Source organism: Triplophysa dalaica, chromosome 5, assembly GCF_015846415.1.
Source record: "Triplophysa dalaica isolate WHDGS20190420 chromosome 5, ASM1584641v1, whole genome shotgun sequence".
Classification (NCBI taxonomy): Eukaryota; Metazoa; Chordata; class Actinopteri; order Cypriniformes; family Nemacheilidae; genus Triplophysa; species Triplophysa dalaica.
In genome coordinates this window covers 2,605,086-2,618,180 of record NC_079546.1, presented here as the reverse complement: position 1 = coordinate 2,618,180, position 13,095 = coordinate 2,605,086, and the positions used below count along the sequence as shown (strand labels likewise).

The window sequence follows — 13,095 nt, the reverse complement described above, 5'->3', positions numbered from 1 at the left end:
ACTACAGAATATAAACCATCTGAAACAGGGGTCAGATATGAATCCATGAGTGTCTAAATAGTACAGACATTTTTTCTCTAATACAATTTGGTTAATGTGATTTAAGGTATGAAAAGCATCGCTTACACAGTCTCGCTCCGATATAGAGGCAGACACCAGACATTTTTTCTATGCTTTAAATATCCATTCTTAAAATATTACTAAATATGCATGTGATGCAAGTGGATGGTTTTGCACAATTTCATGAATTTTCCAATGAGAATAATTTAAATAGCGAAAATATAAACATAGCTTGTGCTTAAGTGTGAACTGGACTCACTTTTTTTAGGTTTCAGAGATTCACCCACAAAACACTAAATGTATTTGTCATGTTAGTGTGTAAGTAACCTGCTGATAACACAGAATGATGATACTGACTCGTGATTTAAAATGCTTTTACTAAGGAAAATATTTATTTGCTTTGCAGAAAACAGGACAAGGCAGAGTGATTTTTAAAGAGCATAAAATCGAATTGTGATACAATGAAAATGTAGAGGTGCATACGAAAATCGGTGGGCATTTTATAAGAGTGAGAAGATTAATATATCACTCATATATTAGGCCACAACAAATACAGAAGTTGCACATCAAACTCGTATACAAAATGATCTGCATCACATTTTCCAATGCAATTCAGACGTCTGAATACATCTCATGGGAAAAAATCTTCACAATGCTCATCTCCAGGATAAAAAGGGTTGCAGGCATGCTAAAAATAATAAATAACAGATAATTTTCATAGGGACACAGTGCAAGTTCATCACATGCCCGCTTAAAGGCCCATGACACATCACTCTTAACTACGGGTATCAAAACCATTCAAATCTGGGCATGGAACGCTATAGACTGGTCAGCGAGCTTCAATTGTCCACAGAAGAGAGCAGAGAGGGTTTGGATGGTGGCCAGCCAAGGACAAAAAGCACCATCTGTCCTTTATAGACCTTAAACCAAATAAAAGAGGGCAACGTCATACGAGGGACTATGGATCGTGTGTTCCAGGGTTGGAGACTCCATCCTTTCATGTCATGTCCATGTCGTTTCTCTTTATTACCCTCCATTAACAAAAAATAGATTCATTCATTTCAATCGCCAACAATACGACAGAGGATATGACAAATATTTACAAATCACAAAAGACACATTTAGAAAACATTTTTAAATGCTTTGGAAAGATCCCATGTTCAAACCGTAAATTTGTTGTTCGGTATGTTATCTTTTTTCAACAGAATCTTTAAGATTTTTTTTTCAGTTAGGAATCTTTGCATTAAATCTTTGGATGAATGAGACATGCTACATAATACCACAAATCCAGCCCCATTGCCCGAGTCATTCAATGTGTAATGCGAAAACTGTAATGATTTCAATATATTACTACACATGTTCTCAGCAGCATGGGACTAACAGGCAAAAAATAAAGAAAACCAAGTTACATGCATTAAAACAAATTTAAAGCATGTAAATTAGATGCACTAAAATAAAATGTAAAGCAGGTAAAAAAAACAGAAAATAAAGCAGAACAGTGTGGATAAAGTAACAAAATTACATATACTGTTGGAATGGAATAAAAAATACATTTTTGTTTTTATCTTAAAAAAAGGAGAACTTCGTTAAGTAAAACAATACTTAAACTATATCTATAAATACAGAGCCTATCGCCCCGCCACTGCAGGGAGAGAGAGGGGATACGGGACATGGGGTGGGAGGGGAAGAGAGAGGGGGCCAGCCAAACCTCAGGATGTCTCATTGACCGTCCTCTCCAGCTGTATGACTTTTGCAATCTCATTTATCTGACCTGCGAAAAGAAAAAATCTCTTTTAATATCATTCATTTACATTTCGTGATTACAGCGGCAGAATTTGCCATCCGGAAGGAAAGGCATCACCTGTGTGCGTGCAGGTCTATGAGAAATGCGTTGTGCTCTAGCGTCTCGTTGGTCTTTATTAAATGTGGGTGTGGCTCTGTCTCACGCAGGTCCGCCTGTTCCTGTTTGCGCTGCTGTTCCAAACGCCAAGTTGCCATGACGTCAACCTGCCCATCCCACTCAGGATATTCTCCTCCCAGGCCGATGAAATGGGGATCGTCCAGCCCCCCGTGCTCCTTAAAGGCTAACAGGTTGCGGGACTTCACTGCAACAATAACAAAATAACATTATAATTGCTAACATACATAAAACGTATGTAATACACATATGAATGTAACATTATAAGAAAACCATATTCTATATATTTGACAATTTCCTGTTTTTGCTTTTAACTATCAAACTGTTGTGCAACACTGGATATCTCTGATGAAAAGCACCATATATATAAATGTGAATTAGATTAAATCCAAAAAAGACTATTTGATAAGGTACTACAGAGAATAAAAGGTTTCTTTATTTGCCGATAAGCACACACGTGGGAATCAGCGTTTGGTTGGAGTGGTGCATTAACTGGATAACATGCGTAGGAGAAACGTGATAAAGACAGATCAGAGATCAGTGATGAATAACTGATCGCTCAGCTTTTAAAAGCATGATAATTACAGCCCCACTCAACCACTGATAATGACTCTCTACATCTCAAGAGAGAGAGAGAGACGCTGCCAACTACATAATACTGACACGTCTTTCAATCACACCATTACACATCTCTGGGGTTTACCTGTAGTAGTGTATGTCTCATGTATGGAAATGTCTCTGGCCAGATCTGTTTTGGTGATTGAAGAACAGGGACTCAGGCCTTGATAGAAACTCCCCAAGAACAGAGAGAAACACAACACCACTACCTGAATAAATGACAGAAAACAACAGGCATTCAGCACAGACTATATATAGCCATGCTTTCATTTGCGCTTACGTTTGCCTTCTCCCCCTCATTCACACACACATCTATATATAAAAATCAGCTTTACTGATGGTGGGATTACAATATTCATAAAGCAGGGCAGCGACAGAACGCAAGGGGAACTCACCATGAGGCATGTGGAGGTCTGGGTGCCCGTAATCCTACAGGACCTCGGGACCTTTCCTGCAACCACCGCCTGCAGCGACTGCAGCTGTTGCAACAGGGACCTGAAGGACACACATTTACATAATCAATACAAACCTGCTCGCATGTGACATTTGATGAATTATTGCATATTATAGTTAGGTACCACAACAACCGGTGAGGGTAACAAAGTGTGAAATTTACATGGACAGCTATTTATGGATATTAAAACTGTAGAACTAATGTGGCTCCCGAGAGTGCACGTACTTGTTGGTGCACTCCAGTGTCTCAACTTTTCTGCGTAGTTCACTGTTCTCAGTGGAGCATGTCTCTACCCTGTGGGCAGAGAGAGAATTGCAATGTTGCATGGTTTAATATTCTTCTGATTTAATTAAAAAAAAACATTTATTTTCATAATGCTTTTTTATGAAAAAATATTAAATAAAACTGTGCTTTTTCTTTTCTCTTGAAATAACATGCACGACTAAATCAAGCACTTTAAGACCAGAAATGTGTACTGTAAAGCACATTAGGTCATTTAAATTTCATAACGTTTGGATATTCGTTTCAATGCCTTTCATTTAATATCACCATAGGTATGAGAGTAGAAAACATTCATTCGTACTTCATAAATATAAAAAACTATATTTAAACAACATACTTTTTCTCTAGAGCATCCATGTACTCTTTCTTTTTTCTGCGGCTCTCCTGAGCTGAAATCTGAAAGGAAAAAATTCACCAGCATCCGCATGAGCACTTCTGGCAGTTTCAGACACCCAATGATTAAAGTTAGCATCTATAAAACAAAATTCCACCAAACACTGACCTTGTTCTTGATCTTTCTGCGAATCTTCTTCAAGGCTTTCTCTTCAGCCTTGGAGAGGGGCAGTTTGTTGGGCACCGGGTATCCTTCAGCGATGAGCGTGCGCTTCTCCTCTTCGGTCAGCAGGAGGGGACCTGAACCCTGTAGTTTCTGTCAGACGAGAACAGGGTCACTTTGTGTGTTCCAGTTAGATGTGTTTTGTAAGAGTGTGAGAATTGTTTATTTTACTCACGTGTGGTGCTGTTAGCAGAGGAGAGCTGGAGAGAGAAGAGGGGGCTCTTGGCGCCACCTTGAGGACACCGGGGGTCAGTGTCGGGCTGGCGGGTGCACAGGGGTGTACAGGACTCTGGCTTCCTTCTGAATCACTGCCGTGAGAGCTGGGGGGAGTGGGGGGCATCTGCAAAGACTCCAGTCCTGAAGAAAAGCATTATACATTATCATTTCATGAAATATTTGGTCTGATAAATGCCCTCTTTGCATTCACTGTAAGTTGCTTTAGATAAAAACAGCTCCGTAGTGCATAAATTTAATGTAATGGGGAAAGTTAAAATGGATAAAACAGAAGTTTTACCTTTGGGTGAGAGATTCAAGAACTGATCCACCTCATGTGGCTCCAGTTTAATCTGAGGACCGAAACTCTTAGTCTCCACCTTTACCTGAAACAACCAACACAACAACACTTCATTAAAATCCCACGAATACAATCGCAGACCATAAGGATGTTTCCACGCGGGTTTATCTAACATTAAGAGGTTTTATCTGTGTAGCCTGAGGAAGGGTCAGCGTGAGGGTGGAGTCACCGCTGGTGGTCTCGGGCTCAGGGGTCGTGCCCTCAGGGGTCAGGGTGAGAGTCAGTGTGGGCAGCAGGACAGGCGGATCACACAGCAGAGGTTCCATCTTAAGCCCCTTATCATCCTGTTCCATGGGCCACTCTTCATTGTCTGAATCACCTGGAGAGATATTACAGATACTGTCAACTTTAATACTAAAAGCTCAACAACGGGGAATTGTCATCTCTCCAAACGCTTACCCCCATCACTTCCAGGTTCACCAGGCAGATGTGAAAGGGGAGACTGCGGGCGTGAGTCTCCGCACAGTGAGTAACTGTGCTCGGCCTGGATGTGCGGCGGCACTGGAGAGGCAGGGATCAGTCCCTCCTCCGTGTCCATAACATCACCGCGTCCAGACAGGAACGGGTCGCTCAGCAGCTGGCCCAGCAGAGCATCCTGGGACAGATCATCCAGGAGCTCGGTAAAGTGCTGTATAATAGGAAAAGGACGTTGAGGGTCAAACTGTCATATGGAATATAAAATGCCTCAGGCGTGAGCTTGTTAAAAAGACCTAAACCTCAGACCATAAGCGCAGTTGGAGTGCCCACATTACTTTAAAGATCAGATTTCATAGCCTTGAAGAGTAGACACAACATCACAGCAAACTTCTGCCCACATTTGGCTAATGCCTATCCTTCAATCTCTGGCTATGGTGAGGGGGTTTGATTCAGGCCCAGAAATGACAGACAGTCGGCTCCCTTCCTTGGCATTTCTATCAAGGCATTCCCAACCCAGCATTCTTACTTCACCTAAAAACTGTGTCCCTCTTCTCAAACAGGTTAGGACATGTCGAAGAAATTTTAGACAAACCTTTGGGCCACTCTGTGTGCAAAATGTTTTGGTACACTGGACAACAGACATGTTTATAATCCTATGGGGATGTAAAGCTTGCTGTTAAAAAGAATGTGAGATCAATTTAAATATTTCGTTAAATTGTATGTAGATACTCTTAATGCATTGCACATCTTTTAAACCTGTACTGAACCCAGCCAGAACATCCATTGAAGATCAAACAAGATTGACATGATTTCCTGCAGTGATGTGTGACATTTTTCATCTTGCATCAAGAGGGTTTAATACAGCGCTACAGGATAATAAAAGTCAAAGTAGTGGTAAAATGCATCTGGAGGAGGTTTGAGCTCGCAGGGCTGATGTCACAACAGACTTGTTTCCATCTGCATGAATGAGTCACAGTACAGACAGCTCATCCACGAAAAGAGAGTCAGTGTGTTTTCCAGCACTGTCGCTGCTTTCTAGACTGAAAATCCATCTGTTCATATAATACAAAGTCATGTATGACAACATATTTAGCAGTTCTCTTGGGCTCAATGTAACCAAGAAAGACTGATTATAAGACTGATCAATGCTACATTGACTAAGACACAACAGGACATGATGCTCAATGGAAAAATAATACCCAATTAAACATATAGGCCTAACGTTTTTCAGTATTGTTCTATAACAAATATGTAAATTGGTGATAATGAGCTTTTAAGCACATTTGTAAATTAAAAAAGGTTAGATTTAAAAAGAAAAATTTAGGGGTACAATAGTAAAGTAAAAAACAACTAAACCAACACTTCCACCAAAGATAGCACAAAAATATGAATGGAAAAACAAATAATGGGGAGAATTTGTTGGGAAAAGATGATAATATGAACAAAAAAAGGCAAAAATACGAGTCCTAGACTAGACTGGGAAGGAAGGAGGCGGAGTCATAAAAATGAACAGAGGCCAACATCTGGGTCGAATTACAGACGGACTCACATCCAAGTCAAAACAGTGTGCCAAGTCAAAAACAGACACACAGAGAGAGAGAGAGAGAGAGAGAGAGCGAGAGAGAGAGAGAGAAAAGGAGAGAGAAAAGGAGAGAAAACAGACCCTAGCATACACATGTCTGAACCAGAGAAATGACGGCTAAAAAGAGAGCCAAAAATAAGGAAAGTATGTGTGTCAGGACTGATGAAATCTGTTTGGAATGTCTTGCCCTATATTTTCCACTCTCCAGGTCATCCAATCACATCTCACACAGAGCCATGCCAAAAAGGCTGAACCAATAAAAAGCATGATGGTTCTCATATAGAGCCAGTCGGCCCTCCGTCCCAACACACACAAAAAAATAAGAAATCACAGCAGACTAGAACGTGGCCATGTAAACAGTGCTTTCAATACACTCCACATTTGCCCAAACACTAGACTTTCCAGATTAAACAAATGCCAACACATATGTAATTCACTGAAACGTTTTCAGTTAGCCCATAATAAAAACATATTTGATTAACAAACATCAGTGATTCCAACGGCAGAGTGAACACCACAGAGCGTAACAGCAGTTCAAAGCAGGTCAGAAGCGAGTGAAACCATGCGATGTGGGATGCCATAGATCTTCTAGATACGGTTTGTGATCGTGACTATCTAGCGTAACTATTATAATGTTCTTTTTGCATTAGTCAGGGCCGATCTGCAATTTTACGTTTGAAAAAGATCACTTCAAAGCGCCTCGCCTCGTTCCCTGCGATCTCCGAACAGTTAACTACATCACAAGATGGCAAATATGTTTGAATTTGAATGATGTAAATGGTATAAAAACTATTAGAAAAAGCAATCCTGAAGCCCCGCCTCTAGACCTAACTGCTGCAAAAGCAGAAGAAAATTAAACATATGAAAGAGATTGTAAAGTGCTTTACACAGTGATAAATGATGATATATCAACATAAGATTGTCTGCATCCAACTTGTGCTCCTGGTGGGTGGATTTCGCTTAAGGAAGCTTCATTGTCCATAGTTTGGAGTGGGTCATGATTTGGTTTTAGCTGGGGGTAGGGAACTGCAACTTGACTCTCGGCAAGCTTTAAACCAGCTTGAGATCCCCAATAATTTTGCAGTCTGGGTCTAGAGAGATCCGATCCCCTGGTAATGACAGAGACTCTGGGGGTGGCGCTGGGCATCCGGTGGAATTCTGACAGCAGCCAATAAGTTTTAACCCCCCGGGGAACTGTGGAAGTCTGTTTTGTGGACGCAGTTCTGGATGACGCAACACTTTAAGCAACAAAACAGATGTGTGGACAGCCCACGCGAGACGGCGCAAAACCAACAAGCACACAGGGGCCAAAGATCACACCGTAGCTGGACCTTGTTCTTCACCCACCATCTGGATCTGACTCACTGATATTACCTGCTGGAAATCAATTTACTTTGGGAAAGTCCGCCACTCGTGACAAGACTTATTTTGAGACAGATCAGCACATTCCCCCTCGTAAAAAATAACATTTCAAATGCATATTTTTACTGCTTATCATGACTGACCAATCTCTCTCGTGCTGTTGTACAAGGACAAGGTCTTGTTCACTATCTATGCTTGTGATTATTGAATGCTATTCTGGGACAGCGGCCAATGTGAAGTGACATTAAACCGAGTGTTAAAACAAATGCTGGAGCCTGGAAGAATAGCCTGTACTAGGCTGTCTGGATCAAAAGGGTCTTTCTGACCCAAATTTACACTCCGCCATGTCATGTCAAGCCAAGGGTGTTTACTTAAGAATTCAATGACCATCCAATCAATACTCACTTTGAAAACAACATGTATTTCCCTACAAAGGGTACAGTTCCGTAAGTAACCCTGAAGCGTTCCCATCGCCCCTGCTTTATCATATGATATCATACAATATGATATCATGCATACATCATCTAACTCCTACAGTGGAATACAAATTCCACGAATTGCTGTGTTGGACACAGAGAGCAAAGAGCGACAGCACAGGGACACTTATCTATTAAAACTGATAAATGCATGTCCTGTCTGAGAGTCTCAATGGCTATCTAAATACAGAACATCGCATGAAAAGCTGGTGTCAGCGATGTGTGGTATATCCTGTTTATTTATCTCAAAGTTCGTAATCCTATTTGTGCCTAATAAAAAGGCTCACTTTTTCCATTTACTTTTTCCCACCCTCTCAGTAGGCTTTCAAACCAGCACAGCTCTTGTGCAAGATCCTTGTGTGTCACAGTTTGGGATACGAATCAGATGTGGGTCATCACAGCTCCTGCTTTAGTTTATATCCCCAAAAGGCCCTAATTACTGCCTAGGCTGTCATCTCACAACAAGACCGAACACATACTGCAGAATTCAGGGATGTACAATCCTCCCTTAACCCATCTTTATACCCAGATGAGAGAGATGTGCTAAAACTGTAGTGGGTGTTGGGGATCTCGGAGACTCCAGGGGTCCAGGAAATGACTCCACTGTAATCCACATCTGGCAAATAGCGACTGCAAAGGATGTTGAACATAAACAACCAGCGACTGGGCTGCGCCTAACAAACACATCACACTGGCAGTGTTTGTAATCACTCGTTCGTCTTATATTAACATTTTATGCGCTTGGGTGATGCAAAGTGGCTTGCATTGCATTCAATGTATACGCCCTGGGTATCAAACCCACAGCCTGCTAAGACAATGCTTGACAACTGAAAGGAACAGATTTCTTATTGCTCTTTAGAAATTACATAACACTACATCCATTGAATGACATTTCAATTACGCTTAAAATTCACACACAAATAAATTATGGCAGTAAAATTGTATGTATGATATGTCAACAATACCAAGTTTACTATACCTTTTATATGGTACAATATTATTAGCATGTGCAATGAGGACACATGAATTCACGCAAAAATAAAAGTCAAGTTGAAAACGTATTTTTAAAGGATGCAAGTTTCTGAGTCATTTCTTTAAGGTATGTGGACGGAGGGCCGAAACGCAGAAAAACTGTTTTGAAATTCATCCGCATTACTGTAAGCATAGCCTAAAATAAATGTCTTAAAAGCACTTTAAACTAATCTAAGCTTAAACAAATCTTATCAATTAATTTGTTATCACCCAAAAAAAGAAGGTTCTCAGGCAATGTTATACTCCCAAAGCTTATAACCTTTACCGAATTCAACTACCTCTTTTATAACTTTCCCAACCAATAGAAATGAACTGACCCACAACGTTGTTCAAATCAAACTTAATCCCTCTGAAAGCATTCATCTCCAGGGGACAGTTACAGCGTTATTGACACCATGATGCTCGATAAGGAATGAGACGTGTTAATAACTAAGTGAAGAATGTGTGCGTGCACTGCACACTGGAGAGTGTGGGCTCACGTTGCAGCGTGTACAAACCATCCTTTCAGAGCAAAAGAGCAATAATGTGGATTGCGGCCCGCAGAAACGATGGACGCTGAGAAGCCCCGCCCCTTCGGAGAACAGTCCACGCTGTGTCCACCCAAACCACAGAGAGCAGACGGGAAAAAACTGGCGGCTCTGTGACGAGCCGAACACACTGTGGACAGAGGGTTGTTCACTACAAGCCTGCCTGCCAACCAGCTCGACCCCTCCCTTTCCTCAAGACCACTTGACTAAACCGTGAGTCATCGCTGGCACGACATCGTAAGGATCAAGTCAGAGTGACAGACGTTATCAAAATGTCAGAGAAAACTAGGGCCAAAAAAATCGACAGTATCACAATTCACATTGTTCTCTTATTAAATAAAATTAAAGCAGAATCTGTTCACGTATAAGAAATATCATAATAAATAATGACTTAACATTTAAAATATGCCTATTTCTGAATAATTCAGTTTAGGGAACACGAAATAAAATATAAGACTCTTAAAAATAAAAAGGCACATCATCTCATCATGAAGAAAAACGGCTTTACATTATAGGTACCCCTAAAATTAAATCACATGATTAAAAAAAGTAGGAAGAATTCGATTATTTTGACCTACTTTAACCGCATATCAGAATTCCATATTAATCTGATAAATTGCATCGCTCCTCAGCATCCGTAAACAACTGAAGTCACTTACCTGACATCCCTTAGAACAAGCTCTTCTGTACTTTAACTTTTATGGGTCATCTCCTGCTATTTATTTTCAGTCATCACTGAAAACACACCAATGTCTCTCATTGGGGTTTAAAATTGTTTAAAAAAATATTGATCTGTTGCAAAGTAAACACTGACATACACAGCACAATACTGGTTATCAGTCTCGTTTTAAGTCATGACTTTCTTCATAGCTGCCATAAACCAATTAAGGTCTCATTCAGAATAGGAAGGGCAGCACATCTGGTTGCCACAAGTTCCCTGTGCGTGCCTGTTTGACTATCAGCACTAATAAATGCTGTGTATGAAGCCTGAACGGCTCCCATCAGAATTTCTATAAGCCACATTTTAAAGGGGACTCCGAGCCTTCATTATAAGTAATATTTTATTAGAAATAATAATTAAGCTAAAGGCATAGTTATACAGTATATGGTGACTGGAGATTTAAGTCTCTGTTCTAAGAGTAGGTAAAAAAAGTCTGTTGTTCTGCAAGGTACAAACACACACCCTCTATACAAGCCCTCTCAATAGAAATTGACAATGAAAACATACTCAGACCTCAGATCAGTAACCAATGGGCTTATTAAGTCATAAAAGGGCAATGTTTGCATTCCTCATACATTGTATCAGAATGACCTTCTCAAGAAAAATCAGCCAAAACAAAGGACAAGAGCAGCCAATTCTGAAAGTCAGAACTGAAAACTCAACCCCCAGAGCATGACCATACAGCTGACTCATAATGCAGAAGGAAATCGTCAACGGCTACGAGCCATTAAATGATGATAACAGAGCAGACGCAGAGCAACTTCACCCTATGGCTTTCCCAGGCTGAACCTTTAGCTCTGAGCAGTTTGCATTGTTGTGTGGAATTCCATGTCAACAATCCCTGGGGAGTGAGAGTAAAAGTGAGAGACCTGGTGTGTGTATTCATATGCACGTATGGAGGGGGCTGATGCGGTCCTGAAACAAAGAGCCCGTTCTGTTCTCAAGGTGAAGGAGAATATGAACCCCTCCTCGGCCCACAAAGCACACATAGTTCATCTAAACATGTGCACTACCACCCTGAAGTTGTCTGGGTAGTTGTTGGTGTGCCCGGTAGTTTCATTGCCATCTCCACCTTTAAAAAGTTCACAGCATTCCATATTGCTTCAATTACCTTCCTTAGATGTAATTGAAGATTCCATCATCTAAATTTATAACCCATAATTAGTCGGCAGACTGAAATCCACCCATCAGGAAAGAAGAGGCCCCTTTTCTGCCCTTGAGGAACACCAACCTGTAATTACATAACCTGCACCACTTTAAGAGTTTCAACTCTGCAGAATTTGAACTTTATCAATTCGATTTTGTAATCTAAAAGGGGTCGTCTGCATTCTTTTGTTTTGCATTCGAGTGTGGATCCATGCATAATGAAACAAGTCACCCATTACCCACGATAAAAGCACCATCTGAACTTTATCCCTTGGAGCCAAGTGAACCCTAACTACTGGCACAGTGCTAATCTGACACTTATGTTTACAAAACAGATAAAAGTGTATTTGTATTATGATTCAATTAAAATAAAGTCATTCAAATGTTGTAAATCATTAAGGCTTACATATATTTGAACGTATTCTGTGTGATGACACCAGTTGCATCAGACACAAACAGGCGATGTACTGGCAATGCAATCGTGCCACCACTGACATGAACCTGATTTTATTGAATAAAGACATTTCAACTTACGTTGCTGTATAACATGTTGTCGTTATCCCCGGTTTCGGACAGCTCGCTAAGGTTCCTGTCCCATTGCAAGAATGGTTCCCCGCTCTCTATTATTTCCATGCCTCGATCTGCGTCTGTAATACACGTTGACGGAGAGGCGCGGTGTCGCTTTAACGACTCCAGAAACGACGATGTGTCGACGTTAACGACAAGGTATCCGTCTTACGACTCGACAGGTCCCGGTAAGAAGCGAATTCCTCACTGTCGGGGAAAGTTGATAATAAGTTGCGCGTGTCGTCTGCCAGTGTTATTGCGATGAACTGCGCGTCTTTGTAAGTTGTTGTAATGTGTCTTGATTATTGTAGGACTGCAACAATTGAACAAAGCCCATCGAAAGTAAAGACTGTCTGCGAGTAACTCAATCGTGGTTAAACGCCAGATTACTTTCCTCTTTGCTTCCTTGAGAAATGTCTCCCCTTAGCAGGCGAACAGGAATTTGGGGCGGGGTAATGATAGGAGTCGCAATATTTGTTTACTAAGGACAGTTTGTCGAATATTATTCGTCCAGAAAACAAGGTTCCCTATGTTTACTGAACAAATAATATTATATAATAGGAGTTGTATGTTTCGCAAGTTTTTAAAAAACACTACGCACAAATTTGACTTGAAAATACTACACTTTGCTTTCTGGTGACCCGCCCTTGGAAAACGGTTAGCAACCAATCAGATGAGCTTGTTGCGTTTAAAGCTCACATACCTTTCATTGAGTACACGCAAGTCACAGATGATGGACGTACAGATTGACCAATAGGAAGTCACTTTGACCGGGGTTCCATAACTGACATGAGATCGAGCCA

At 40.8% G+C, this 13,095-nt stretch overlaps 1 protein-coding gene across 2 annotated transcripts; it reads right to left on the bottom strand.

The window, feature by feature from the left end:
- Positions 1 to 417: 417 nt before the first annotated feature.
- On the bottom strand, positions 418 to 12,394 carry creb3l2 (cAMP responsive element binding protein 3-like 2). Of its 2 annotated transcripts, none has more exons than XM_056748907.1 (12): positions 12,260 to 12,394; positions 4,862 to 5,090; positions 4,576 to 4,781; positions 4,403 to 4,487; positions 4,064 to 4,245; positions 3,835 to 3,981; positions 3,670 to 3,728; positions 3,276 to 3,344; positions 2,992 to 3,091; positions 2,682 to 2,805; positions 1,922 to 2,165; positions 418 to 1,831 (listed from the first exon to the last, which is right to left on the bottom strand). In XM_056748907.1, exons 1-12 carry the CDS (start codon positions 12,356 to 12,358, stop codon positions 1,819 to 1,821), a joined length of 1,557 nt encoding a protein of 518 aa, XP_056604885.1. In that variant the 5' UTR covers positions 12,359 to 12,394; the 3' UTR covers positions 418 to 1,818. The 2 variants fall into 2 exon arrangements, with proteins under 2 accessions (XP_056604885.1, XP_056604886.1); XM_056748908.1 differs by having other exon boundaries at positions 418 to 1,826.
- Between the last annotated feature and the right edge of the window lie 701 nt (positions 12,395 to 13,095).